The 24,093-nt window shown below is 59.8% G+C and overlaps 1 protein-coding gene across 1 annotated transcript; it reads right to left on the bottom strand.

Annotated features, from left to right (window-relative positions):
• Positions 1–12,267: 12,267 nt before the first annotated feature.
• CDC6 (cell division cycle 6) lies at positions 12,268–24,093 on the bottom strand. Its single transcript, XM_050934779.1, has 12 exons — positions 24,006–24,093; positions 23,244–23,441; positions 20,424–20,681; positions 20,139–20,338; positions 18,508–18,683; positions 17,984–18,090; positions 17,481–17,620; positions 16,766–16,866; positions 15,324–15,388; positions 14,180–14,394; positions 13,694–13,834; positions 12,268–13,161 (listed from the first exon to the last, which is right to left on the bottom strand). The coding sequence occupies exons 1-12, from the start codon at positions 24,091–24,093 to the stop codon at positions 13,072–13,074; spliced, it is 1,779 nt and encodes a 592-aa protein (XP_050790736.1). The 3' UTR covers positions 12,268–13,071.

Below are 24,093 nucleotides of genomic sequence, written 5' to 3'. Positions count from 1 at the left end.
CCAAAGCTGGGTAAACGTGGACTCCCAGTGCCCCCTTCGGCAGGCAGACGCCCTCTGGGCTGCCCAGTGCTGCAGGGAGCCCACAGCGCATGTTGGGCAAGGAGGCTCCTTCCCCTGAGCTGGCAGCCCCGTGTCAACGCTGGGCACAGGGACCCCTTGGGGCCAGCTGCTGGGCTCCCCCAGAGGTGGCTGCATGTCAGTGCTGGGACAGACGCCCCTGTTTGAGCTGAGCCTGGGGAGCAGATCAGAGCCCATCGTCCACAAGGTGACAGCACAAGTCCCCGTGGCGCAGACCTCCAGGTATCCGGGCTCCCAGCCTCCCCACTCTAACCACCAGACCCCACTCCCCTCCCAGAGTCAGGGACAGAACCCAGGTTTCCGGGCTCCCAGCCTCCCCGCTCTAACCACCAGACCCCACTCCCCTCCCAGAGTCAGGGATAGAACCCAGGTGTTCGGGCTCCCAGCCTCCCTGCTCTAACCACCAGACCCCACTCCCCTCCCAGAGTCAGGGATAGAACCCAGGCGTCCGGGCTCCCGCCCACCAAACCCTGCACCCTGTAGTCCCTCTGTCCCCCCCATGTTCACCCGCCCGCCAGGCTGGGCTCCAACTGCCTGTCTCACCCCTTAGGAGCTGGGTGCCATTTGAGGTGGGCACCACGGTGTGGGGGAGGGGCGGGGGCTGGCTCATCCGAACGCAGCAGAGCTCACGCTCCCCCCCACCCCACCTGTGACCTTTACCGGGCGGCCGGGGAGGGCAGGCAGCAGGGAGCCCCCTGCCCACGTCGGCCCCAATCAGGCTCAGGCAAAGGGCAGGCCGCGGAGCGGGCACCTGGGAGCAGCTGGTGGGGGATGGGGACTCTGGGGGGCGCTGCATTGGGGGAGACACTGCTGAGGCCCCTGACTGCCCCCCAGTGCCCACGCAGTGTTTTCCCGGGGGGCACCGGATACCTGAGCCAAACCCCTTCCACCGACATCCCGCAGAGCCAGGCAGCAGGACCCCATTCCCAGCCAGTTTCGGGACGCCAGGCAGAGCCGGGGGCGGGGGCTTGTCCCAGCCCCCCCCCTTCTGGAAATTAACCCGGGAGGAACAGGCACAACAGGTTTCCCAAGTCTATTTTTAGCACCGCCAGCCTTTACCCACAATGCCCGGGGGGCTCCTGCTGGGCACAGCAGCGCCATGGGGGGGCAGCACCAGGGGGGCGGGAGGGGAGCGCATTGCTGCCCCTGGCTGACAGGACAGTGCCAGGGCCTCCTCCAGATTGTGAGGGGACCGGGGGGGGCAGCCCCCCAAACACTTCCTGTAGCACCTGCCAGCGCAGCGTGAACCCAGGAGTCTGGGCAACGGCCCCCCCACTGCCAGCAACCCTACAATAAACAAACCCTCCAGCCCGGGCAGGGTGCAGAGATTGGAGCCTGCGGGGCACGTCCCGGTCACCCCTGCAAAGGGTGGGAGTGGGACGGGGGCCCTGTGCAGATGGGGGGATCCCCCAGTCTGAGCAGCTCCCCGCTCTGGCTTTGAGGGGTTTTCCTTTCCTGGGAGCGGGGGCGGGGGGCAGGACCCAGGCTGGCTCCCCCTCCCCCATCACACTGCGTCAATGCGGTTGGCAGAAACCTGACGGCCTTTTCCTTCCTGCTGGCGTCACGGGACGAGCGTTCTGCACCAGAGCCAGGACGATGCTGGGATGAGTCACGGCGGGGACCCTGGGGTGCGGGGGGGTGCAGGGCACCCCGGCTCCTGTCACCCTGGGGATAGCTTAGCCCGGGCTCGGCTGTGCACAGCACCTGGGTATGCCCTGGTGCGGGGGAGGAGCTTCCAGGGCCCACACAAGGACGCCAGCAGCCCTGTGGGCTCCCAAGCCCCATCCCAGCCTCCATGGGCAGGATCTGGGGGGCCTGAGCCCAAAGGGTCCCCTGGGTAGGGGAGGGGCAGAGCCTGGGGCCACCCATCGGCCCCCAGCTCAGCCCCTCGCAGCCAGGCCCGGCTGTTGCAGACAGAGACCAGCAGCCTCGGTTGAACCCGCCCCAGAGCCACCCCGTGTCTCCCCCCCCGGCGCTCTGCACGTCCACACATGCCAGGGAATGCACAGCTATAAATAGCCCTGGCGCATTATCTGCTTAACTCCTGCACCCAGCCAGCACACAGGGGGCCTCGCTGGTAAAGCAGGGACAGGAGAGACATGGGGGGCAATGGCCGGGGAGCCAGGACACCTGGGTTCAGTCCCCTCAGCTCTGCCACCAACTCACCCTGTAATGTCAAGGCCCAATTTGCCCTCGTATGCCTCAGTTTCCCCACCAGTAAAATGGGGGTGATGAGAGCAGCTCAAATCCTTAGGACACAAGAAAGGTCAGATGGGATCAGACCAAAGGTCCATCCAGCCCAGGGTCCTGTCTTCTGACTGTGGCCAGTGCCAGGTGCCACAGAGGGAATGAACAGAACAGGGAATTGTCAAGTGATCCATCCCCTGCCGCCCATTCCCAGCTTCTGGCAACACTCCAGGACTGGGCAGCACTGGGAAAAGAGCTGTTACCCCCCCTCAACCAGGCACAGCTCTCCCAGTCCCTGCCCAACCGCTGGGGCATTTCCTCGCGTGTGTGGAGAGCCCAGGGCTGGAACAGCAGGGGGCTGTGGGTCGCGAGCGAGGGGCACCAGCAGAGCTGGGGGGAGCCCAGGCTGGGAGAGCAGGGGGCTGCGGGTCGGAAGTAAGGACCGCTGGCAGAGCTGGGGGAGCCCAGGCTGGGAGAGCAGGGGGCTGCGGGTCAGGAGTGAGGGGCACCGGCAGAGCTGGGGGAGCCCAGGCTGGGACAGCAGGGGGCTGCGGGTCAGGAGTGAGGGGCACCAGCAGAGCTGGGGGAGCCCAGGCTGGGAAGCAGGGGGCTGTAGGTCAGGAGTGAGGGGCACCAGCAGAGCTGGGGGAGCCCAGGCTGAGACAGCAGGGGGCTGCGGGTCAGGAGTGAGGGGCACCAGCAGAACTGGGGGAGCCCAGGCTGGGAAGCAGGGGGCTGCGGGTCAGGAGTGAGGGGCTGTTGAATTCAGCTGTTGTCCTGGTGGGTGACTGAGCAAGTCTCTGCCCCACTTCCCACATGCGCCCTCTGCACAGGGACCCACAAACACTGAACCATTCCTGCAGGCCAGGCATCAGCCCCAGGGGATCGGGAAACTGAGGCACGGGGGAGGAAATGATCCACAGCCAGCGTGTCTGAGCAGGGCTGGAAGCCAGGAGTCTTGGCTCCCAGCCCCCTGCTCTGGCTCCTCTCCCCCTCGCAGGGGACACTGGCTAGTTCACGCCAGTGCTGGTAACAGGGAATCAATCGCAGTGATGAGGGGGGTGAGGGAGGCCCCCCCCCCGCCCTGGGGAGCTTCCCACCTTTGGGCCGGTGCCCAAGGCCCGGCCGGTCGCTGGCCAATGCCCTGGCCGGGCGCCAGGCACGGGAGGATGGAGCTGGGAGCAGGCGCCCGGAGGCCTCCGCCCCCCCCCGCTCACAGCCAACTTGGCGAAAGGTCGCAGCACAGGAGCCGGCCAGGAGCAGCCCCCGCCCCCCCCAGACAGCAGGAGCCAGGCTCCACCCAGGCCAGTAGGGGGCGCTGGCAGGGGGGGCAGCAGGCAGGGCCTGTCCCAGCTCACAGGGCTCCTGGCTGTAGGTGCCAGGGGTCCATGGGGGGGGGGGAACTGGCTCAGAGCCCTGGAGCCCTCCAGCAGCTCCCCCCCCCAAACATGGGGCCTCCCAGCACTGAGCATCAGCGACACCTTGAGCCAGTGGGATTAATTACAAGGTTATTCGTCAACATGCCGGTGCCCCTCACTCCCGACCTGCAGCCCCCAGTTAGCTCAGCCCTCGGGTCCCTCCCTCCACCAGCGCCACCGGTGCCCCTCACTCCCGACCTGCAGCCCCCTGTTAGCCCAGCCCTGGGGTCCCTTCCTCTCCTCACCAGCGACCCACAGCCCCTGCCAGCCCAGCCCTGCCCTCCCCAGCCCTGCTGGTGCCCCTCACTCCCGACCCACAGCCCCTGGCCGGCCAAGCAGGCAGGTGAAACGCATGGAGAGACGGGGCAGCGGCCCAGGGCTTGCTCCCGGGTCCCATTGAGGAACTGACCGCAGGCGGCTCTGGTCAGCAGAGACCCAGGGAGCTGACCCAGTGGCACCGAGCCCAGAGGGGAGGGGACTGGACCTGGCTTGGGGGGTGCACAGGGCACCAGCTACAACAGCTGCGGGGCTGATGCCAGGGCCCAGATAACAGGGAAGAGCAGGGCAGGTGGCGGCTGGGAGCCCGGACTCCTGGGTTCTATTCCCTGCCCCAGGCTCAGTTAATGCAGCTCCTGCTCAGGGACGAGGCCCCAGGGCAGTGGAACTGGGTGCTGGGCAGAGCAGCTATTGCCCCCTGGCACCCATCCCCCTCACCCCCAGTTCCCCTGGATTGTCCCCCCCAGGCCTGTCCTCCTATTGGGCCGCAGAGCTGCCAGCCAAGTGCAGGGCCCCCAAGGGGATGAGGCTGGCTGGAACCTGCGGAACTACCTGCTGCTGGACAGCAGGAATGGCAGAGGCCTTGCTGTGCTCAGCACGGGCAGGGACGCGCCCCGTTAACGTCCCCCCCAAGCCCCCGGTCCCCGACTCTCAGCCTAAAAGCCACTGGTGTATTTCTCAACTGTCAGATTCGATTAGCTCCCTCGGGCATCCGATGGGCTGTGGAGCCAGAGAACACAAAATGAGAACGGGGGCGGGGGGATGCGCTCAGGGGGGCAGGGACGGGGAATGGGACCAGGAGACTCACTCTGGCATTGGGGGGCACCCCCCCACACGAGATGGGAGACAGCTCTGTAGGGGGAGAAGCTGGTCCCAGCCTTGGGAGGGGAGATAGGCAGGGAGGTAACCTCACCTGTCTGTGCTGTGGGGACATTGCCAGTGGGGGCAACCACAGCAAAGGCCCCCCTCATGACAGCTGGGGAAACTGAGGCACACAGAGGTGATTCACCCAGGGTCACACAGTGAGTCTGAAGCAGAGCTGGGAAAAGAACCCAGGAGTCCTGACTCTCAGCCCCCCCCGCCCCTCCACTCAGCCACACAAATCTGATTAAGTCCCCCTGACCCACGCTGACTTCAGCACTGGGGGCTGCTGAAGATCAGGGGGTGCGGCCATTACAAAGCGCTGGGAGGGAGAAGGGGAAGCAGGGACAGCAGGGGGCTGCACCGTGACCAGCTGAGCTGGGGGGGCATTTTCAGGAACCACCCTGCCCCCCCCGGCTGCTCGAAGGTTTGTGCTTCTGAGGCCAAGCTGAGGGCAGCCCAGGGCCCCATCCTCTCCAGTTTCCATCCCTCCATCTGCCCAGGGGAGGGTACAGCCCATCCACACCCACCCTGGCAGACGGGGCCATTTCCCTGCCAGACAGAGGTCGCTTACCCTAGTGCAATCCTGCCAACGATCTCAAATCCTCGCTCCTCCCAATTGTCCCCCATTACACAGCTGGGAAACTGAGGCACAAAGAGGGAGAGAGAATGAACCCCCAGCTCACACAGTAAGTCACTGGCAGAGCCAGGGATTGAACCCAGGAGTCCTGGCTCTCAGCCCCTCCCCGGTCTAAGCCCTAGACCCCCCCCCCCCGCCCCAAAACTGGCAGGAGTCCTGATTCCGGGCTCCAGTCAAATGAAAGCGACAGCAGAGGAGGCTCCTCCCCGGCCCATTACTCAGCCAGGAGGGGGGGCTGTTGAGCTCTGGACACCACCCAGGTCCTATCACTCGGGACTGGGAGGTGAATCCACTGCTCCCAGCGGCCCATGGAGGAGCTGGATGGGGTCCCCACGCTGAGCGCTAACCCCTAGGCTCCCGGGCCAGCCAGCGCTGCACCAGGAGGGAGAGAGATGGGGCCAGAGCCTTGGGGGGTGGGGGCGAGAAGGGCTGGCTGGTGCCACTGAACAAGCCGCCCTCCCTGTCCCCCTGCATGCTCTAATTGATGGAAATCCAGGACTCACCCATCTGCATGACCTACATTCGCTCGGCAGCCCGCGGAGCCACGAGATAATTACACGGGGAGCGGGGGGAGGAGAACCCGCAATGTACAGCCAGGGAGCTGCGAGGCCGCACGTCAGGCAGAGCCGCCCCCCCCAACTGGGGACACCCAGGTGCTCCCCAACAGCACCTAGTGCTGCACCCCTCCCCCAGGCCTGGGGACAGATGGGGATCACAGGGCAGAGATGGCAGCAGGGACCCAGGGCCCACCACCCTGGCCTCAGGCAGCTGCCCAGCCCAGCCCTGGCACAGAGACCCAACCCCTGGGCACCCGCACAGCAGCTGGCAATGCCTGGCAGGGTGCCCACACACAGACCCGCTCAGAGCAGGTGCTGGCGGATCTCCAGCGCTGTCGGGAGGAGGCAGATATTGGTCAGGGCAAGACAATGGCGGCTCGTTTACAGGACACAACTGGAGTCAGGACTCCTGGGTTCTGTTCCCAGCCCTGCCACTGACTGGCTACACGACCTGAGGCAAGTCCATGCCACTTTGTGCCTCAGTTTCCCCATCCACAGCACAAAGCCCAGCAGGGGACAGACTCACCTGCTCTCTCCCAAGGGTTTGGGACACAAGCACAATGGCAGAGGGCTCCCTGACCCGGCACCTGCTGCACACCGGGGCCCTGGCGCAGGAGAGCCATGGAACCTGGGGGCACTGCCTGGCGTGGGTCTGGCCTTGCAGCTGGTTGTGCCACTCGGCCCGGCTCGGCTCCTCCCCTTTGTCAGGCCCACAGAAAGGCTGCGGTGCAGCGGGGATGCCTGCCCCATTTCCCTGCCCTAACAGCCACACAACCAGAAAACAGCCAGTTAGCCTCCATCCACCGGCCAGAGCCCAGGGGCCTGACTCCCTGCTGCTGGGAACCCAGAGTCTGTGCCATGGGACCCCGAAAACCAGACCAGTCCGTGTCTAACCAGAGCCCTTCAATTCGTCCCATCATCGGAGCCCAGCCTCTGCCCTTGGAAACTGCCAGCCCAGAGCCTGACTCTACCAGGCCTGTCGGTGGGCAAGGAACAGAATCGCCCCCCGCCCTACGCCAGGCCGGCGCGGGGCCGTGCTGGCTCTCACTGTGGGGGCAGCACACTGCCATGGGCACACACAGATCCGCAGGTTTGTTCCAGGCTTTAACCTCTTTTGTGGCTCAAAAAAAAAAACTCCAAAACCCACCACCTGCTTTGGCTTTTTGAAGGAATTGGAAAAATTGGAGTTTTTGCCCCAGCTCCCACTTCAAGCCTTCCAGATTTTGCGGGAAATCTCTCTGGGCCAACCCTGACATGCAGCCACCTCTGGGGTGGAGCTCGGCGGCGGGTTTTAGCAGCTGCACCAGGGGAAGGGCACCGCGAAACTTTGACCCAAGCGTCCCAGGGGCTGGGCTCGGCCAGAGCAGAAAGCTCAGCTCTACGGGGGGGCAGATCCAGCTGTCAGACCGCAGCTGTAACGAACATCACGTGGCTTCAGGGCTTTGCCCCTGTAGCCCCCACGCCAGCCTGGCCCCGGAGCAGGGCCCCCCCCGCCGGGCAGCCCGGCTCGGGACAGGGCTGAGACGGGCCTGGACTTGGGGAAAGTTCACATCAGCTCCTCCCCCGCTTGGCAGCGAGAGCTCCGCTCTGCCCTGCCCGTGCGGGGTCCCTCCCACCCCCGGGGCCCGGCCGCGTTTCCTCCCCGCCAGGCCGGCGGCTCGCCCAGCCGCTCCCACTTCTCCTTCCTCGCAGCAGCAGTTTGCAGGGGGCCGCGGGGAGCCTGCAAAGGGGGGGGCAGCGCGCACCCCCCCCGGACAAAGTGCAACGGGCAAAGGCAGGAGAGGGAGGCCCCCCCCCGACACAACTTTCTGGGGGGGGCCGGGGGCGCTGCAAAGCGGGGAGCCGCTGGGAGAAGTGTCCAAGGCTGCAGGGGCGGGGGGCTCGCTTACCTGGCGGGGCCGGGCCGGGCCGAGCCGAGCCGAGCCGGGCCGGGCCGGGGCCGCTCGCTCGGGGAAGCCCGCTCGGAAACCAGCGGCCAGGATTCCCCTGCTCCCGGGAGCGAGTGTTTGCACCGTCTGCTGCTGCAACAGGACCGCGCCCGCCCCGGGTCCTAGCGCCCGCCCCGCTCCGCCACACCTGGGGGGGGCTGCTCATTGCCAAGCGGGCTCGGGCCACACGGGCTGTGGGGAGCAGCCTGAGCCCCCCCACAGCCCCACCAACGAGGGGGCTAAGCTCACCTGGGGGGGGGCTCAGAGGCGGCCCTGCCCCCCCACACACACTCAGCTTTCAGGCTCAGGCTGGTGTTAAAAAAGCAGACCCCCCCCCCCGCTTCCTTCCCCTCGTCTTTGCATCCCCTTCCCGCCCCCTCTCTGCCCTCCCAGCCCCCAGGGAACCGGGCTGTGTCCCCCGCGCCCAGGCAGCTTCCTGCGCTGGCAGCCCCAGGCTGGAGTGGCAAAGGCCGCGGGGGTGAGGATGTTTTTATTGGCTTCCAGCTGGATTAAATAAAGATGTGAAAGGAAACAATCTGCAGGGAGTTTCCCTGAAACACTTCTGCTCCGGGCTGGGCCACCCCACAGGGTCCCTCCAGTGCAAGGCACTGGGGTGCAATGGTGGGGGTTGGGGGGGGGGCTTTCCCCAGCCCCACAGCCTGCCCCTCACCTGCTCTTCCCTTGAGCTCAGCCACACTGCAGGTCATTGTCCTCAAGCACCCGGGCTGCGGCCAGGAGTCAAACCCACCAGCTCCCTTCCTGAAGTGACAGTGAAACCAAAAGGTTCATAAGCATCCCCTTGTAATGGCAGGGCTCCCGCGGGGGCACGCGGCCCAGGCTAGGGGCACAGCCCTGCTGTAACAAAGGCACCTTTGGGGGACCAGGGAGCTGGGGGGTGCAGGGGGGTAAGGGCAGAGATGAGAACAAGCCACACTCTCTCACTCCTTTCTTTGCCCAAAGTGCTCTGCAGATCCTGGTGCTCATGCCCCAGCCGTGCAGAGGTCCAGCCCCACAGATCACTCGAGACCTACCTACATACAGGAATTACTGTGCCCGCTGATCTGCAGTCTCCTCTGGGGTGGAACAGAACCCGTGTTTGACCACCACACAGGTCTGACTCCAGGGAAGGGGCGGGGGATTCAGGGAGGCAGAGTGTAATGACCCATGTTGGACTGTGCCCCCAAGCCCAGCAGTAACACCCTGACTCCTGGGGATCTCCAGTGACCACCTGCAGCCGGACAATGTGAACCTGTAAACGAGCATTGTTAGCAGGATTCCACCCATCACCAAAGGGCAGCAAGGAACAAAGGCTCCCCTGGCTGCCTGCAAGGGGCTTGGGTTCGAATCTCACAGGCAGATGGCACTAATGCAGCACAGCCGTTCTGCTGCCTGGCCAGAAGGGGGCACCCCTCTGCACACACTGGCACTGCAGTCATGCTGGAGCATCTGCCCCCCTGCCCCCAGCCCAGGCCCGTAGGAAATACAGACTTTACCTCCCAGCCTCAATGCCAAGCGGTGCAGGGCAGCTGTGCGGGTGCCTAATAGGCAGGGATGGGGGGTGGAAGAGGGCCCCCTCATTAGAAATCGCTGATGAGGCTGTTGCAGGCTGTGTAGGAAATGGCTGAGAGATCAAAGCAGTCTAGCCTGATTCAGAACCCAATTAGTGCCTTTAAAATAAAGAGGGAGCTCTATTGCCAGGGCGCAGTCAGCTGTGGTGTGAAGCTAGGCCGAGGGCCCTGCATGTGCACCATGGACTGCAGGGGTCCAGCCTCCACCCCACAGCCACCGACTGCTGAGAAAAGGGGCCACCAGGCCTGTGCTCCAGGCCAAGGTGGGGAGGGAGGGAGGTGTTGGGACCATGCCCAGCCATGGCACCAAACTATCTGCTCTTCTTACACAGCCCAGAGCGTCCCCAGCTGCCCCTCCTCCACTGGCAAGCAGCAGTACAGGGCTATGCCACACAGCTGGACAATTCAGAGTCTGACAGGCAGAGGGCAGCTGCATGCTAGCCCCATCAGGACAATCTGTTCAAACAGATGAGCCTGTTTTGCGCACAAGCCCAGCCAAGTGGCAGAGATGGGGCAGAGGGGGCCCGTTTAGAGGCATGACTAAGAGGCAAGTTTGAAAGGGGTCTGTGCCCTAGATCATTTCAGCCCCCTCCTCTGCACCTTGCCAGCCCCCATTGCTCCCCAGACAAACATGGTCTCTTTCCCCTGAGGATAGCGTCAAGCCCAGCAAGATGCCATGCAGTCAGACAGTTAGAAATCAGCCCATTACTCGCCAGCTCTGCTCCAGCTCCATGCCCGTTACTTGGGGCCAGCCCCTAATGAGCGCCAGGTCTCTAACGTTCAGCAGGTGAGAGCGCGCGAAGAGGCAGCTGCGTTTTCTCTAGCGTAGGTGGGATACCTCGCTCACAGACGCACCGGGCTCTCCTCTTGACACCAGGTGCAGGCCCGCTCTACAAGTGCTCTGCTCCAGCCCCGTTTCCATTGAATAGCAGCGAAGCCCTCACTCCAGGGGACTGAAGTCTGCACTTGGAAAGGGCCGGGTCTCGCTGGGCTTTAATTTCTGGGCGGAGGATTTGACTCAGGGGCACAGCACAGACACCCCCGCCTCGTTGCAGCCTGGACAGTGAGCCATCAGCACCAGGAAGCTGTTGCAGTTCATTCTCAAGGCCCTGCAGGTGCCATTAACCCTAGGGGAGAGCAAGCCGCAGTCTGTTCTACCCTGGGTAGCAACCACCCACGCCAGGCAAGGATCCAGAGGGGTTCTCAGGTTCCACTGGGCGGCTGCAGCAGGGGTGGTTAAAAGAAATCAGCTTTCAGCTGCTGCATGGCAAGCCGGTGCTGGGAACTGCCGAGGGCAAGCAGCTCACAAGGCCATATCTGCTGTGGTGGCTCTGGCTGACCCCATCTCACTGCCAGCATCTTTGCAAATTTGCTAATAGTTTGGCCCGCCTGGCACCAGACCCAGCACGGACAGTAGCTGGAGGAATAACTGTCTTGCTCAAGGTCTCCGCAGCCAATAAAATGCAATTTAAATCAAGGCTCCCATCTGTTCTCAATTCTGCGCCGAGCCTGCTTCTTATTAGACCACAGCACATCTTCACCAGCAGCACTTTAACTCTTTGTCCACTGGCATTTCCCACACTGGGGGACTGTTAGATGGGGACAGACCTCCGCTGCAGCAGCTGTCCACACACTCCTTCCCCTTATGCCTTCATAGCGGGAGCAGGGAGTACAGCAGAGCCAGATGAGCAGGGCTCCAGCCTTCACTGTGCAGCTGGTCAGCCTGCTGCAGCCCCCGCCCCCCCATTCACCGGCTATGGGTACGGCACAGGCTCATGGACTAGACTAGCTGAACAGCACCACAGAAACGCCTTGTAGCACAGGGCCTAGGTGGGTTCCAGAAGCAGGAACCACACATCCCACTCCATTTAAACAGGGGGCATTAGTTCCCACACGCTGCACTGGCCATGCATGGTGGCAGCTTACCCCTCCCTGCAATGTGTGGGGAGAACTGGAGCACTCCGTGGGATAGCAGAGAGGTTCCAGGCAAGTTAGCGTCAGTCTCACACCCCCACTGAACCCTTTCGAGGTTGGCCCCAGGAGAAGAGGGAGGCACAGCCGGCCTATCAAGCAAGCTGCGATTTTCTCAAAGCCTGTATTATTTTTAACATAAGCTGCAGAAAATGTAATCGCATCTTCTCAGCACTGGAGGATCGTTTCAAAGTGCCTGTCGAACTGGTCAGAGACTGCCACACATCAGTGAGAGACCGGGGCTTTGCGTTTCCCAACCCGTAAATACCACTGGGCCTGTCTCGCAGTGGAGTTATGTCCTTGCACCTGCCTTTCAGAACACACCTGCTACAGGAGTGAGCCCACCCAAGCGCAGCGCGAACCTGGGAGATGTAGGGGACAGAGAGGTTAGGGAAGGACATAACAGGTGCCAAACGTTCACTGCGTTGGCACACACATTAGTCTGGTCTACGCTCTCCCAAGAGGCTCATTACAAACAGATGACACTTTGATCAGACAGTAAGTCATTTTCAACCCAGCAGGGTTACTTTTTAATTTAAAAATAGATGGGAGAAGGGGTTGCCCAGAATCCCCACACATGCAATGCAGCTTCCTCAAACTTCACAAACTCGTTCCAGGCGACAGACGCACGACTCACTGTGCTACAAGGATGCCCCCTGCTGGAGACAGCTTGCTCCAAGGGCGACTACATCACAATGGGTGAAGTAGGGATGGGGGGCGGGAGAGTAGAATCAAATTAAAACCCAGTGCTGAGCTTAGGAACCTCCGACGTGCAGAGCAGGGTGGTGTCACAGGCCAGATGTTCCGTTGGGTTCTAGCGCACGGGAAAGGGGAGAACAACCCAGATCTTTTGAAAGAGGCCTAACGTGACTCTTCCTAATGTCATAAACAAGCCAGAATACATGTATCCCCAGCTTGAGCAGTGAGATACACGGCCCTCAGGGCTTCAGCCTAAGCCCCGATCGAGCCCCCCAGACATTACGCCTCGCTAAGAGCGACATCTGCTACGCGGAAATAACTAGACTTCAAAGGAGCCTGGGTTGGGAGCGCAGTGCCTGCCATCTCATTTCCTCCTGCAGCCTCTCGCGCTGCTAATGGTTTCGTTTCTCCAAACAGACTCTTGCTGCCTGAGCACCATCCCTTTGATCTCCAGCTGTTCTAAGAAGGCAACATGATGGCGTACGTGCAGGTTGCGGGGAAAGGATGTCAGGACGGCCTGCAAACATTCTGAAGCCAAGAGGGAAAGGGAGCCCTGCAAGAGGCTCAGGATAGGGCCATTCACAAACTGCTCAAAATCCAACACAAGGAGGGTCACTTTGGCTTTGTCTCAGACTCAGGGCATTGTCCACCTCAGCTGGCAGCAGATTTAAAAACAAGGATACAGTTTAAAACAAACAAGAGAGCTTTATAACGAGATGTCGTGAGATGAAGGCAGATCAAATTCATCCCTTTAAACACTCCACTGCCATGGCTCAGCGTGACCTTCAGCGAAGGTTGTTACTGCGGACAACGGAGCCCAGGCAGTTATGTGTCTAAGACCCGGAGAGAGCCACAGCCCTTTGAAAAGAGGCATCAAGGTAGAGGAGCCTAGAGCTGCTCCCCCGCCAAGATGTTTCCAACCAAGACGCTGTCCTTGAGGGCATGTTCCACGTCCCTCTCCTCTATCTTCAGGGAAACCTGAAGGACAGACAAGGCTCCTTACTACACAGACCTGCCCAGCATCCATGGTAGCCAATAAGCCCAGCCCAGGCTACTCAAACTCTCACCTGATGTTACAGGGTCCATAGTAGCAGCAGCACCGACAGGAACTGCCCCGTGCAGCAGACCAATAGCCTGCAATCCTGCGGCTCACGCTGGCCCAGCTAGTCCACCACCAGAGCCAAGCACTGGTGCCTTCCATCTGCAGCCTGCCTCCGAGAGCAGCCAGAGCCAGATCCTCCAGGAGTTCAAATATCCCCACAACAGAGTCACTGGTCTGGGAGCCCTCCTAGGCCTGGAGCCTGACTGTCAGGTCAGGGCAGCTCCCCCCTGCTACCCACGCCCTCCTCAGGGTTTTCCTCAACCCTGCTGGCTCCCCAGCTAACCCTGCATTTGCCAGTGCTTTCCTCCCCTTGCCTGCCAGGCCCGTGTGTTGCAGCCACCCCCACTTCAGCAGCAGCTCCCTTTGGAGCCTGTCTCTGGGCAGAAGGCAGCATGGTTTGGGGGGTACCTTTGTGAGCCTGGCCTCCTTGGCTTTCTTCAGTGCCAGGATGCCCCTGGATTCCAAGAGGGTGGCGAGGGAGAGGCATTCGGACTGGGCTATGGCTGCCATCTGCTGCCGCCGGCAGACTCTGCTGTAGGCTTCATGCAGCTGGGAGAGGGAGGGAGGGACTGGTCATTACCCACAGCCACTGAACGCAGGGGAGGGAGACGCACGGATGCCAGCCTCCATCCCCCTCCCCCTCCCCGCTCCCGGGCTGACCATCTCCAGGTGTGTGGCTAGACCCAATTCCCCCTCCAGAGTGCGTCAACATCGCTCAGCACCTGCCTGGGGAGTTGCCAGAGATCAAACAAGACTGGTCCACGTCACGTGCCCGGTGTGACTGTCCTTCCCAGGGATTCACAGTCCCCAACTTATGGCTGTTGGAGCCCGAGGCAAAGAGCTCAGCTTCTGCTGCAGGCTCATCTAGCCGAACAACCCAATGGCCTGACTCACCTTCCCCAGCGTCACCTCCTTGGCTTTCAGCTGCCTGGCTAGGAGCAGCAGGGAGCAGACCAGGATCTTCTGCTGCAAGGGGAAGGAGTCACTGGCTCCATTGCTTCCCAGGGCCATCCTGTCACCATACACATCCGAGATCACCCGGGATATGTGCGGGAGCCCAACTCTCCTAGGAACTGGGGAGACCGAGGCGGAGGTAGTGGGCGATTTACCTGTAGGCCAGACAATGTGAGTCAGAGAAGTTGGGGTTTGATCAATATAGAAGCAATACAACACTGGGACAGGAAACAGGGCAGGGCAGAATACACAGTGTATTGGCTACGGGCGAAAGGCAGCCCAGTGAAGTTTGAGTTGTCAGAAGCCATGGGTTTGAGTGGGATGTAACTATCCCTTCCTCCCCCATCGCACTGGGAACCCAAATCCTGCAGCCCTGGGCCAGCGCGTGGGAACCAGGAAGTGAAACTGATCCATCTAGTTTTGCTGTTAGGACACGGCAGGGCAAAATGCCAGTGGCCTAAAATGGTGCAAAGAAAAGCAGATTTTTAAAGCAAACTTCATCTTACTATAGTCTGAAGCACCAGCAGAGGGAGAGAGAATCTTATTCTATAGATATAGTCGCCAAATTGATGAGGACCCAAGAGTGGGGGATGTTTTAGCCACCCCTAAGAACAGCACATCCTGCATACGGCAGCCAACAATCCAAGGGGACGGGCTGAAGTCCTCTGGAACACGGGCTGAGACATGGCAGTGCCAATATCCCCCGCGCACTGTCCGTACGTACAGCTTGCACTTGGAAAGGTTCCACTCCCACTATCCCAAGCTGAACTCCCGCCCACTCTAGCCCCCCCTTTTGCGAGCTGCTATTTCACACCTACACTTAAGTGCTTTCATTCTAGTTGAAGCCAGCCCTAGAGACGAGAGCAGGTGTGACCTTCACATCCAGGGCTTTTGCTTCCAGAGAGCTGGAAGGAAAGCTCCTTGCGTGCCAGGCGTTTGTGCAATCTCCTGGGGACCTCCATTCCAGTAATGCGCAAAACACGCCATTGGCAAGGAAGGCTACAATTAAGGTCGAGGAGACTGACAGAAAAATAAAAGCTGAGAGTGCAGAGCTTCCTGACTCAGGCTGGCGGCAGCTACTTACAGCCAGGCAGTGGTTTGAAGACAGTCTGGCTTCTCACGTCCAACTCCACAATCTCAATGGCTCGCCTAGGACACACATTTATGCAAGTTACTTTAGACTGAGCCTTTGGGCCTTGTCAAAACCTAAAAGACCCTAGCCCTGAAGGCAGCACCCTTGCCCCTCTGCACTGAAACAGAGAGCTTGGAACATGAAGGGCTTGCATGCACTCGGGTCAAGTCCTTATCCCCCAGGCACATCCCACACCTGGACCCCCAATTGCCCCACTAAAGAATGGCCCCCTAACAACGCCAGGGCATCATCCATTTGTCTCCAAGCAGGGATGCTCGCTGCTGGCTGCAGCCTGGGTCATGCCTCTCCTTCAGCTGTGATCACTTGAAGCACCAACTCTCCCCCCCTCCAGGAGGCTGGACCCACCCTCCCAAGCATTCCCGGGCAGGCAGTATCACAGCCAGCAAGTAATAAGCCCTGCACCCAGGGAGAGGAGCTAAATCAGCACGAATACAGAAGTTGTGGGATGCAAACAGCAGTGCACAGCCCATTAACAGGAGCTCGTTTTCATCTCTAAACATGGCCCTAATGAGACAAAATCCTCTAGTTGCTGCAGGGTCACTGACGGATGGAGGCTGGGAGAGGAGGCGCCCAGGAAATCATTTGATTTTAACAAGTGGGCCACACAACGGGAAGCAAGAGAACCACTGCGTGCCTGGCAAGATGATGCAGCGTTTGGGAGGCCAGCATAGCAGCAGAAGGTTCAGATCTGGGCAGGGGGAGCAGCCTGACTTTGACAGCATCATGAGATGTTTCTAGTGTAAGTTTTCCTAGTCTCTCCCAGCCCAAGTTCTGGACCCAAACTGGTGGCCAATGTCCCTCCAATTCAGCTGTTCTCCTACTGGGCCAGCCCTGCTTCTGCCATGCTCCCAGCTCAGGATGGCAAGTGTCCTTGAGCTACGGCGGAAGCCCTAGTGAATAGGTTAGTCCTTTGGCCCGGGCTTACTTGGCACCCCTTTCTGGAAGAGATGTGCCCCAGCAAAGGAAGGGTCCCCACTACGGTACAAAAGTCCGGCCTATAATGGAACTGGAGGAGAAAAACAGCCCCAGAAAGGAAGAACGGGGAGGGGGAAAAAATTCTGAAGGAAAAACTGGTTCAGCTTCATAAAGAAACCTGCTTGAGAGCTGCTAATGGGGCCTTCTGCAATACAAATGTAATTAACCAATCTCTAGTCACAGCGGGAAGGGCTGGCAGCAGTGCCTTGTCTCACCCTCCATAGGTAATGGACTGCGAACATCTCAGACATTAACATGGTCAGGAGGCAGCACTCCTGCAGTGATGCAAGCCCTCCTTTCAACGCCAGGGAAGCAGCAGCATAATGGAGCCTTAAGTCACGCGACATAGGGTAAGGAGCCTGCCTTCGGAGGCGGCAGGGCAAGGCAGCGGCGTTTACCTGCATACGTCCAGCGCCTTGCGAGCATCTCCTGAAACTGCAGAGACTTTCCGGGCACAGAACTGGATGGCAGTGCTGTCCAAGACCTCATCGCCAGACACCTGCGGAGAAAATGGAGCACAGGGCAGTTACGGAGAGGTCTCCGCTGCAGAAGGTCCAATACAGTTCAGACAGAAAACAGCCCATTTGGCTGGATGCATGTGGATTGTGTCACGCACCCCACTGCACCTGTGTTGGGAAGACAGAATGCGTAACACACTGCAGCCTGGCTAAGATCTCACCTCCAGCCCCAGAGTCTGAGAGGATCCAGGGATACCACTGAGAATTGGCTGTCCCCGCCAAGGCAGTGGGGTCACCAAAACAGGGCAGGAGCCAGTGCCTGGATTAGGCTTGAACTTATGCCACTGACTGACCTGCTTGTGGAAAGTCACCAGCTGTCCCTTCTGCCACCAGCTCAGTGGGAAGTGGCAGGGTTGGCAACAGAGCAGAGCAGTCTCTCACAGAAGCCAGCATTGCAGAAGAGTGCCATGCTGCAGTTAGTAAGCAAGGTCAGCCAGCCACAACTTCAAAGTTTCTTCAAGACAGCACCAGAAAGATGCTCTCCTGGTTCCAGATCTGTGTGGACTCGTTCAGAGACCTATGTCAATGCAGGAGTCTAAGCTTCTCTCCCAGAGAAGGGGATGAGCCCATGTGGACTTGGTCCCTGGGTTCTTACCTGTCTCAGCCGTTCCTGCAGGATGGAGGCAATCTGCTCCTTTGTGTAAGGTGGGAAGTTTAGCAGCTGGGGTTTGCACTTGGGCCGGGCCTGTAGCCTGGCCAGGATCCGGTCCGTGAGGTCCAGGGCGTTGGCCACTCCTGCGAAGCACATTGAGGCTATTGAGAATGGCAGCCTGGGCTAACAGGGAGTGGGGAGATCTTCCAGGGTCCGAGAATCATGTGCAAGGCTCTGCATTCATCATGCATCCTGGGGCTGGGCAAGGACAGTTTTTAAAGCACCCATCAGGTGATAGGTTTGCTACAGTAACTATGAAGCTGGCTTCTGGCAACAGAAATCAGTCTAATCTTCCCCAGCTTTCTCCAAGAGGAAAACGCCAGGGCACCTCCTGCAGGAGGAAGGATATGTGCCATCCCACTCCCACACAGAGCTTCTGCAGCCACAGGGCATTTCAACGGCAGCACCAGGCCAAAGCACTGTCACATCACAACTGACACACTTACCGATGAGGACAAGCCTGGAGCCAATGAGCCACGGCCACTCAAACACTGTGTAGAGCACGTCCTGTCCTTTGCTGTCCAGCTGGTCCATCTCATCCAGCACCAGCACGCTATGCAAAGACAGGAAAGAAAGCCCAGCTCAGCACCAAGGCTTTGCCCTGGGAGCATGGAGACTAACCAGCCCCTGCTGAGGAATGACCAGGCACTTCCTGGCTGTCGCTCGGGGCATGGCAGAGGCAGGGTGCAACCCTTCCCTGACACAGCCTGTGCTTAGTAACAAAATAATGGCCTGGTTTTTCCAAGATGTCAAGCACCCACATCCCACCCTGACTTCCACTGTGGCTGGCGGTGCGCCGCACCTCTGGAAAATCAAGCCCTCAGCACCTGGGTGTGGAGAGGCACCGACCAGCTGCAATGACAAGGGGACTCGCGGCTGGGAACCCAGCTATCACGCAGGCCCAGCCTCTGGCCTTGTAACACTGAGCGGCTCACACCACTTTGGGAGAGTTTCAGAGAACTGCACTCACGTCATGGGCGTCCCCTCTGCTGTCAGCTGCCTCTCCAGCTTCCTCACCAGGTCTCTCCCAGATACCTTGGGCGGCCCCTGCTGGCCCATCTGCTCAGCTATGGCCGGGAACACGGCCTGGGAGCTGCTGAGGGACATGCAGTTCAGGACAATGGTTCTGCTGCCCAGGAGCTCATTCTGCCACAGGGAGAAAGGGGAGAATTAGAGAGCCAGCAAGCCACAGCTCAGATCCCGTCCCACTCACCCTCCTGCACCAGGGGAAGGCTTGGGCAAGCCAAGCAGATCAGTGCATCAGAGCAAAGGACAAGGCAGCTCAGCTGACCCAAGCTTTGGTAGTCTGGCCAGAGCAGAGACCAGCTAGCAGCCATCTCCCGTTCCCAGCACACCAGTCCCCCAGCACAATCACAGCAAATGCATGCCTCCCACCCTCACTTTCAAGGTGTCTCCATCTCTCTCTCCCTTATGTCCCTCGGCCTCAGGCCTAGTCCACACCGAAAACTCAGACTTTGCACATACTAGAACTTCAGTTGGTAGAAGTTACGTTGCTCAGGGATGTGAATAAGCCACCCCCTGAGCAATGTAAGTCACACAAACCTAAGCACCGGTGCGGACAGCGTTGTATCGACGGAAGAGACTCTCCTGCCAACAGCTACCACCGCTCACGAGGGCTGGAGTAACTAAGTTGTCAGGAGAGCTCTCCCCCGTCAGCTTAGAGCATCTGCACTAGCAGCACTGCAGCTGCATGGCTTTAAGCTCCGCAGGATAGCCATCGCCTTAGATCAAGCTAACTACATCACTCGTGGATGAATTTTTCATCCCCAAGTGACATAATTAAGCCGAGCAAAGCTCTCGTGTACACAGTGCTAGGGCAGGGGAAGAATTCTTCCCCCAACCTAGCTACCGAGTCTCAGAGACATGGATTAACTAAAGCAATGGAAGAAGCCCTTCCATCACTGTAGGAAGAGTCTATGCTACAGTGGTGCAGCTGAAGTGTATCTAGTGCAGACTTACTCTGGGTTCCTCTCTCCTACTCTGATTCTCATGGCATCCGCCTCTCTTCTTAAGGAAACGCCCTCAACCATCTCCTCCTCAAACCCCACTCTGCCCCAAGCACATGCTCCACCTCGTTATTCCCCCTCCACACGCACTGCATTTAACTGCCTGAACCAGACTAAGCACCACAGGACAGAGACCAGAGTAAGCATTCGTAGATTGCTCTGCACACACGTGGAGCTACAACATGCCCAAACTGCAGTAATCAGAGGTGCTAATGCTGACGGGGGATGGCAGATTAAACCAAACATGAAGCATTAAGGCCAAAGTGTTTGAGCTGTGGTGAGCCAGAGCAGCAGCCTTGAGGGGCCTGAGAAGCAAAGTCACCCCACTGTTTGCTCCCTTCCCCGTATACTCCAAACCACCTATGTGATTTGCCTCAAGCTTCCCAGGAAAATCCATCCCACCTAAGATCACCCAAGAAAGATTTCAGGGGGACCAGATTTTGTTTGTCAAAAGAGAGGGGGTACACTGGGCTTACAGCAGGTAGGCATGTTCCTGCTTTAGCTACAGCAGAAACACTGACACCCATAACAGAGCATTTGAGACAGGTGTCTGAACCTCCAACCACAGCCATACCTGGAAGTCTTGCAGGATTCTGCTCAGACAGGCAGTTTTTCCAGTGCCAGGAGCACCGGAGATGTAAAGACTGCCAGGTTTCTCCCCACAGACATGCTCTTTCAGGAACCGCCTGATGGCATCAGTCTCCTTCTCCCTGGCAAGAAGCCGGTCAGGGACAGCTGTGTGCAGAACGCTCTTTGCCTGCTGATAACAAGTGCCTATGCCAGATAGAGAGACACATCAGAGAAAGATGCGGAAGCACCCTGGGGCCTGTTCTCCACCAGACACTGCATCAACACCTACCTTCCTGCTTGAACAGCTGGATGCACACAGGTTCCTTGTTGAGCCGAGCGCGCTCAGAGCTTCTTGGGGTCTCCTGCCGCTTGAGGAGCGGGGACGGCACCAAGTTGTTCCTCTTGCCAGGAGACTCAGTCGTTGGCTGCTCACTGGAGAACAAGCGTCGCCCCTTGGGAGAGGCAGATGGGAGCTCATTCTCCTTCTTGCTCTGCTTTGTCGGGGAGCAGGGCACTGACTGGGGGACGTTACACAGGTTGTCATCACCTGCAGGAGGGAGCAGCGCCAAGTTCAATAAGTAGCAGTGGCCAATGGAGAGGTAAATGGCTGGAGGAAGGTGTGGCATCTGGATGCCTTCACAAGGGACCATCTTACATTGCAGGGTCAGGGCATGCTCTGAAAGTCAGGCTAGGATGTCAACCCCACAAGAAATTTAGAATGGCCCCCAGGGGTTGTAACTACAATTAATGAGCCAAGGGGAAATTAGCCCCAATATTAGCAAAAGCTCCCTGAGACAGACCTATCCAGCTGTGGGCCAGCCTCCCAGGGAGCAGTTTCATCTGTTGCTTGAGATCCTCCATACTAGGCTGGGTAAGACAATGAAACAATCCTACACTGGCCTCAGGGAGCGGGAACGTCCCTTAGCCTACAGAGCCCAGGAGAAGCCTGCTGGTGATAACAGGGGTTAACTTTTCCAGTGCAATCCCTGGGCAGTGGTTTCCATTGAGGACCACGTACCATTTCTGACCTCAGCAGACTCAACGGGAGGCTGACACAGATCAAAAGTGCAACAGCATTTATCTGGTGACAAAGCTTTCAGTCACCTTGGCTTGTTTGTTCAGTGTCCTGTCATATTCATCATCACTTAGTGGGAACAATTTGCTCCCCTTTAGGAACAGCACCATTCCTGCCTTGTTTCCTTCCTTCCATCTTCCTCTCCCCCTTCGCTGATCTCTTTGCCCTGCAGCAACTCCTAGGTTCCACCAGGGTTGCCAACTTTCTACTTGCACAAAACCGAAAGTTCTTGCCCCACTCTCTGCCCCTTCTCCGAGGCCCTGCCCCCACTCACTCCATCCCCTACTTCCTCTATCTGCTCATTTTCACCAGGCTGGCTCAGGGGGTTGGGGTTCAGGAAGGGTGCGGGCTCTGACTGGGGGTGCAAGCTCTGGTGTGGGGCTGGAGATGAGGGATTTGTGGTGCAGGAATGGGCTCCAAGCTGGGGCTGAGGGGTTTGGAGTGTGGGAGGGGGCTCCAGGCTGAGGCAGTGGCTTGGGATGCGGGAGGGGGTGAGGGCGCTGACTGTGGGGTGCAGCCAGGGATGAGGGGTTTGGTGTGCATGAAGGGGCTCCAACTTGAGGGTGGCACTGAAGGGTTCAGTGCATGAGAGGGGGCTGGGGTGTGGGATGGGGTACATGCTTTGGGCTGGAATGCAGGGTAAGGCCAGAAATGAGGGGTTCAGGGTGCAGGAGGGGGCTCCAGGCTGGGGTGCATGGCCAGGGATGAGGGGTGCAGGAGGAGGCTCTGGTCTAAGGAAGGGGATTGGGGTGCAGGGGGGTGGGGAGGAGGGGTTTGGGGTGAAGGAGGGTGCTCCAGGTTGGGACCAAGGGGTTCAGAGGGCAGGAAGGGGATCAGGGATGGGGCAGGGGGTGGGGGTGCAGGAGGGGGTCAGGGTGCAGGCTCCAGGAAGTGCTTACCTCAAGCAGCTCCCGAAAGCAGCAGCATGTCCACTCTCCGATTTCTAGGTGGAGGGACAGCCAATGGGCACTGCAGAGCTGTTGCTTGGGGCAGGGGTGGCAAGCAGAGCCCCCGGGCTGTCCCTACAGGTAGAAGCAGGATGACATCACTGCTGCCTTGTCCCACTGAGCTGTTGATCGGACTTTTAACAGCCTCACGCCTGGCAATCCTAGGTCCCACCTCCACACCCCTGGGGTCCACTCCTATTTCCCTGTTCCACCCACTAAAATAATTTTAGGGTCCTAGAGTGAATATTTCAGTGATGAGTGGAGTGGGGAATGGACACCTCTCCGAACCCTTGGTCCAGCCTGTCTAGAGATCCGAGTCAGAACTTCCTTAGTTACACTCAGTTCACAATTGACAGGCTCTTAGGAATTGTGGGCAGGGGCTGGGGGGGAATTGGAAATAAAATTGTTACCGATATAACTATGTCAGTTTGGAGTGTGACATTTCACTGACATAGTTATACAGGTCTAAGCTCCTGTGTGGATGCAGCTGCACCAGTGTAGAGGTACCTTATACCTGCATCCACATTAGGAGGGTTGCACCACTCTAACTATACTGGCATAGCTAAAGGGGCAAAATTTTCTAGTGCTGATAAGCCCATGGATACTGGATATGAGAAGATGTAACATATCTATCTAGGGTGACCAAATAGCAAAAGTCAAAAATTGGGATGGGGGTGGGGTGGTATTAGGTGCCTATATAAGAAAAAGCCCCCAAAATCAGGACTGTCCCTATAAAATTGGGACATCTGGTCACCCTATATCTATCCCAAGAGAACTGGAGTTGGCCCATGGCCTAGGCGCTTGCCACCTCACCCAGAGGACTGTGAGGGTGACTAACCAGGTAGTTGTTTGCTACCCAAGAAACAAGGCCCAATTCTCAGGCGTTGAGCAATCTTGATGCCTCCTTTTTTCAGGTGGAAAGGAAAAGAAAGGCCCATTGTCTGTGGAGTGTAGGGAACAGCCTGGTAACGCCCGTGGGAACAGCAAGCTCCAAGTGTGGGGCTGGGAGCCAGGAACCCTGAACTCTCATTCGGGTTCTGGCCCTGCAAGAGGTGGGGGGCAGGTAAGTCCCCTGGCAGTACCTCACCTAGGCGTTTGCGGGGGCTCAGCGGCAGGACCTTCTCCCGGGGAGAGAGCGGCAGGAGGGTCACGCTGGTGAGGTTCGATGCGGCATCTTTGCCACCCACAGCAGGCGCGCCGGGCGTCCTGGCCTGTTTCCTCCTGGGGAATTTGATAGCGGCCTGGGTCTGGGACCTGGTGCTGGGCATGGCGGCCACACGGATACCTGGGGGGCAGAGGAACCGCTGGCCTCAGAGTATTCCCCCTGTAAGGGGCACCGGCCCCCTCACAATACTAGGCAGGGAGAAGGGAGGCTCCCCCACCAGGCACCGCGCCCCCCCCACCTCCCTCCCTCAGCCTCCTCCCCCCCACCAGGCACCGCGCCCCCCCCCCCTCAGCCTCCTCCCCCCCACCAGGCACCGCGCCCCCCCCCCTCAGCCTCCTCCCCCCCACCAGGCACCGCGCCCCCCCCCTCAGCCTCCTCCCCCCCACCAGGCACCGCGCCGCCCCCCCCCTCAGCCTCCTCCCCCCCACCAGGCACCGCGCCCCTCCCTCAGCCTCCCTCCCCCCCAGGCACTGCACCCCCCCCACCTCCCCCCCTCAGCCTCTTCCCCCTCACCAGGCACCGCGCCCCCCCTCCGCCTCCCCCCCCCCCCAGGCACCGCGCCCCCCCCTCAGCCTCCCCCCCCACCAGGCACCGCGCCCCCCCCACCTCCCTCCCTCAGCCTCCCCCCCCAGCAGGCACCGTGCCCCCCACCAGGCCCCGCGCCCCGGCCCCGGCCCCTCTCACCGCGGCTCCCGCTCCGGCCCCTCCGCGCTCTCCGTCTCTCGCTCACTTCGCGCCACCGGCCCGAAACAGCCCCGCCCACGCGCCCCAT

Source organism: Gopherus flavomarginatus, chromosome 25, assembly GCF_025201925.1.
Source record: "Gopherus flavomarginatus isolate rGopFla2 chromosome 25, rGopFla2.mat.asm, whole genome shotgun sequence".
Lineage (NCBI taxonomy): Eukaryota > Metazoa > Chordata > Testudines > Testudinidae > Gopherus > Gopherus flavomarginatus.
This window is presented reverse-complemented; position numbering and strand designations above follow the sequence as displayed.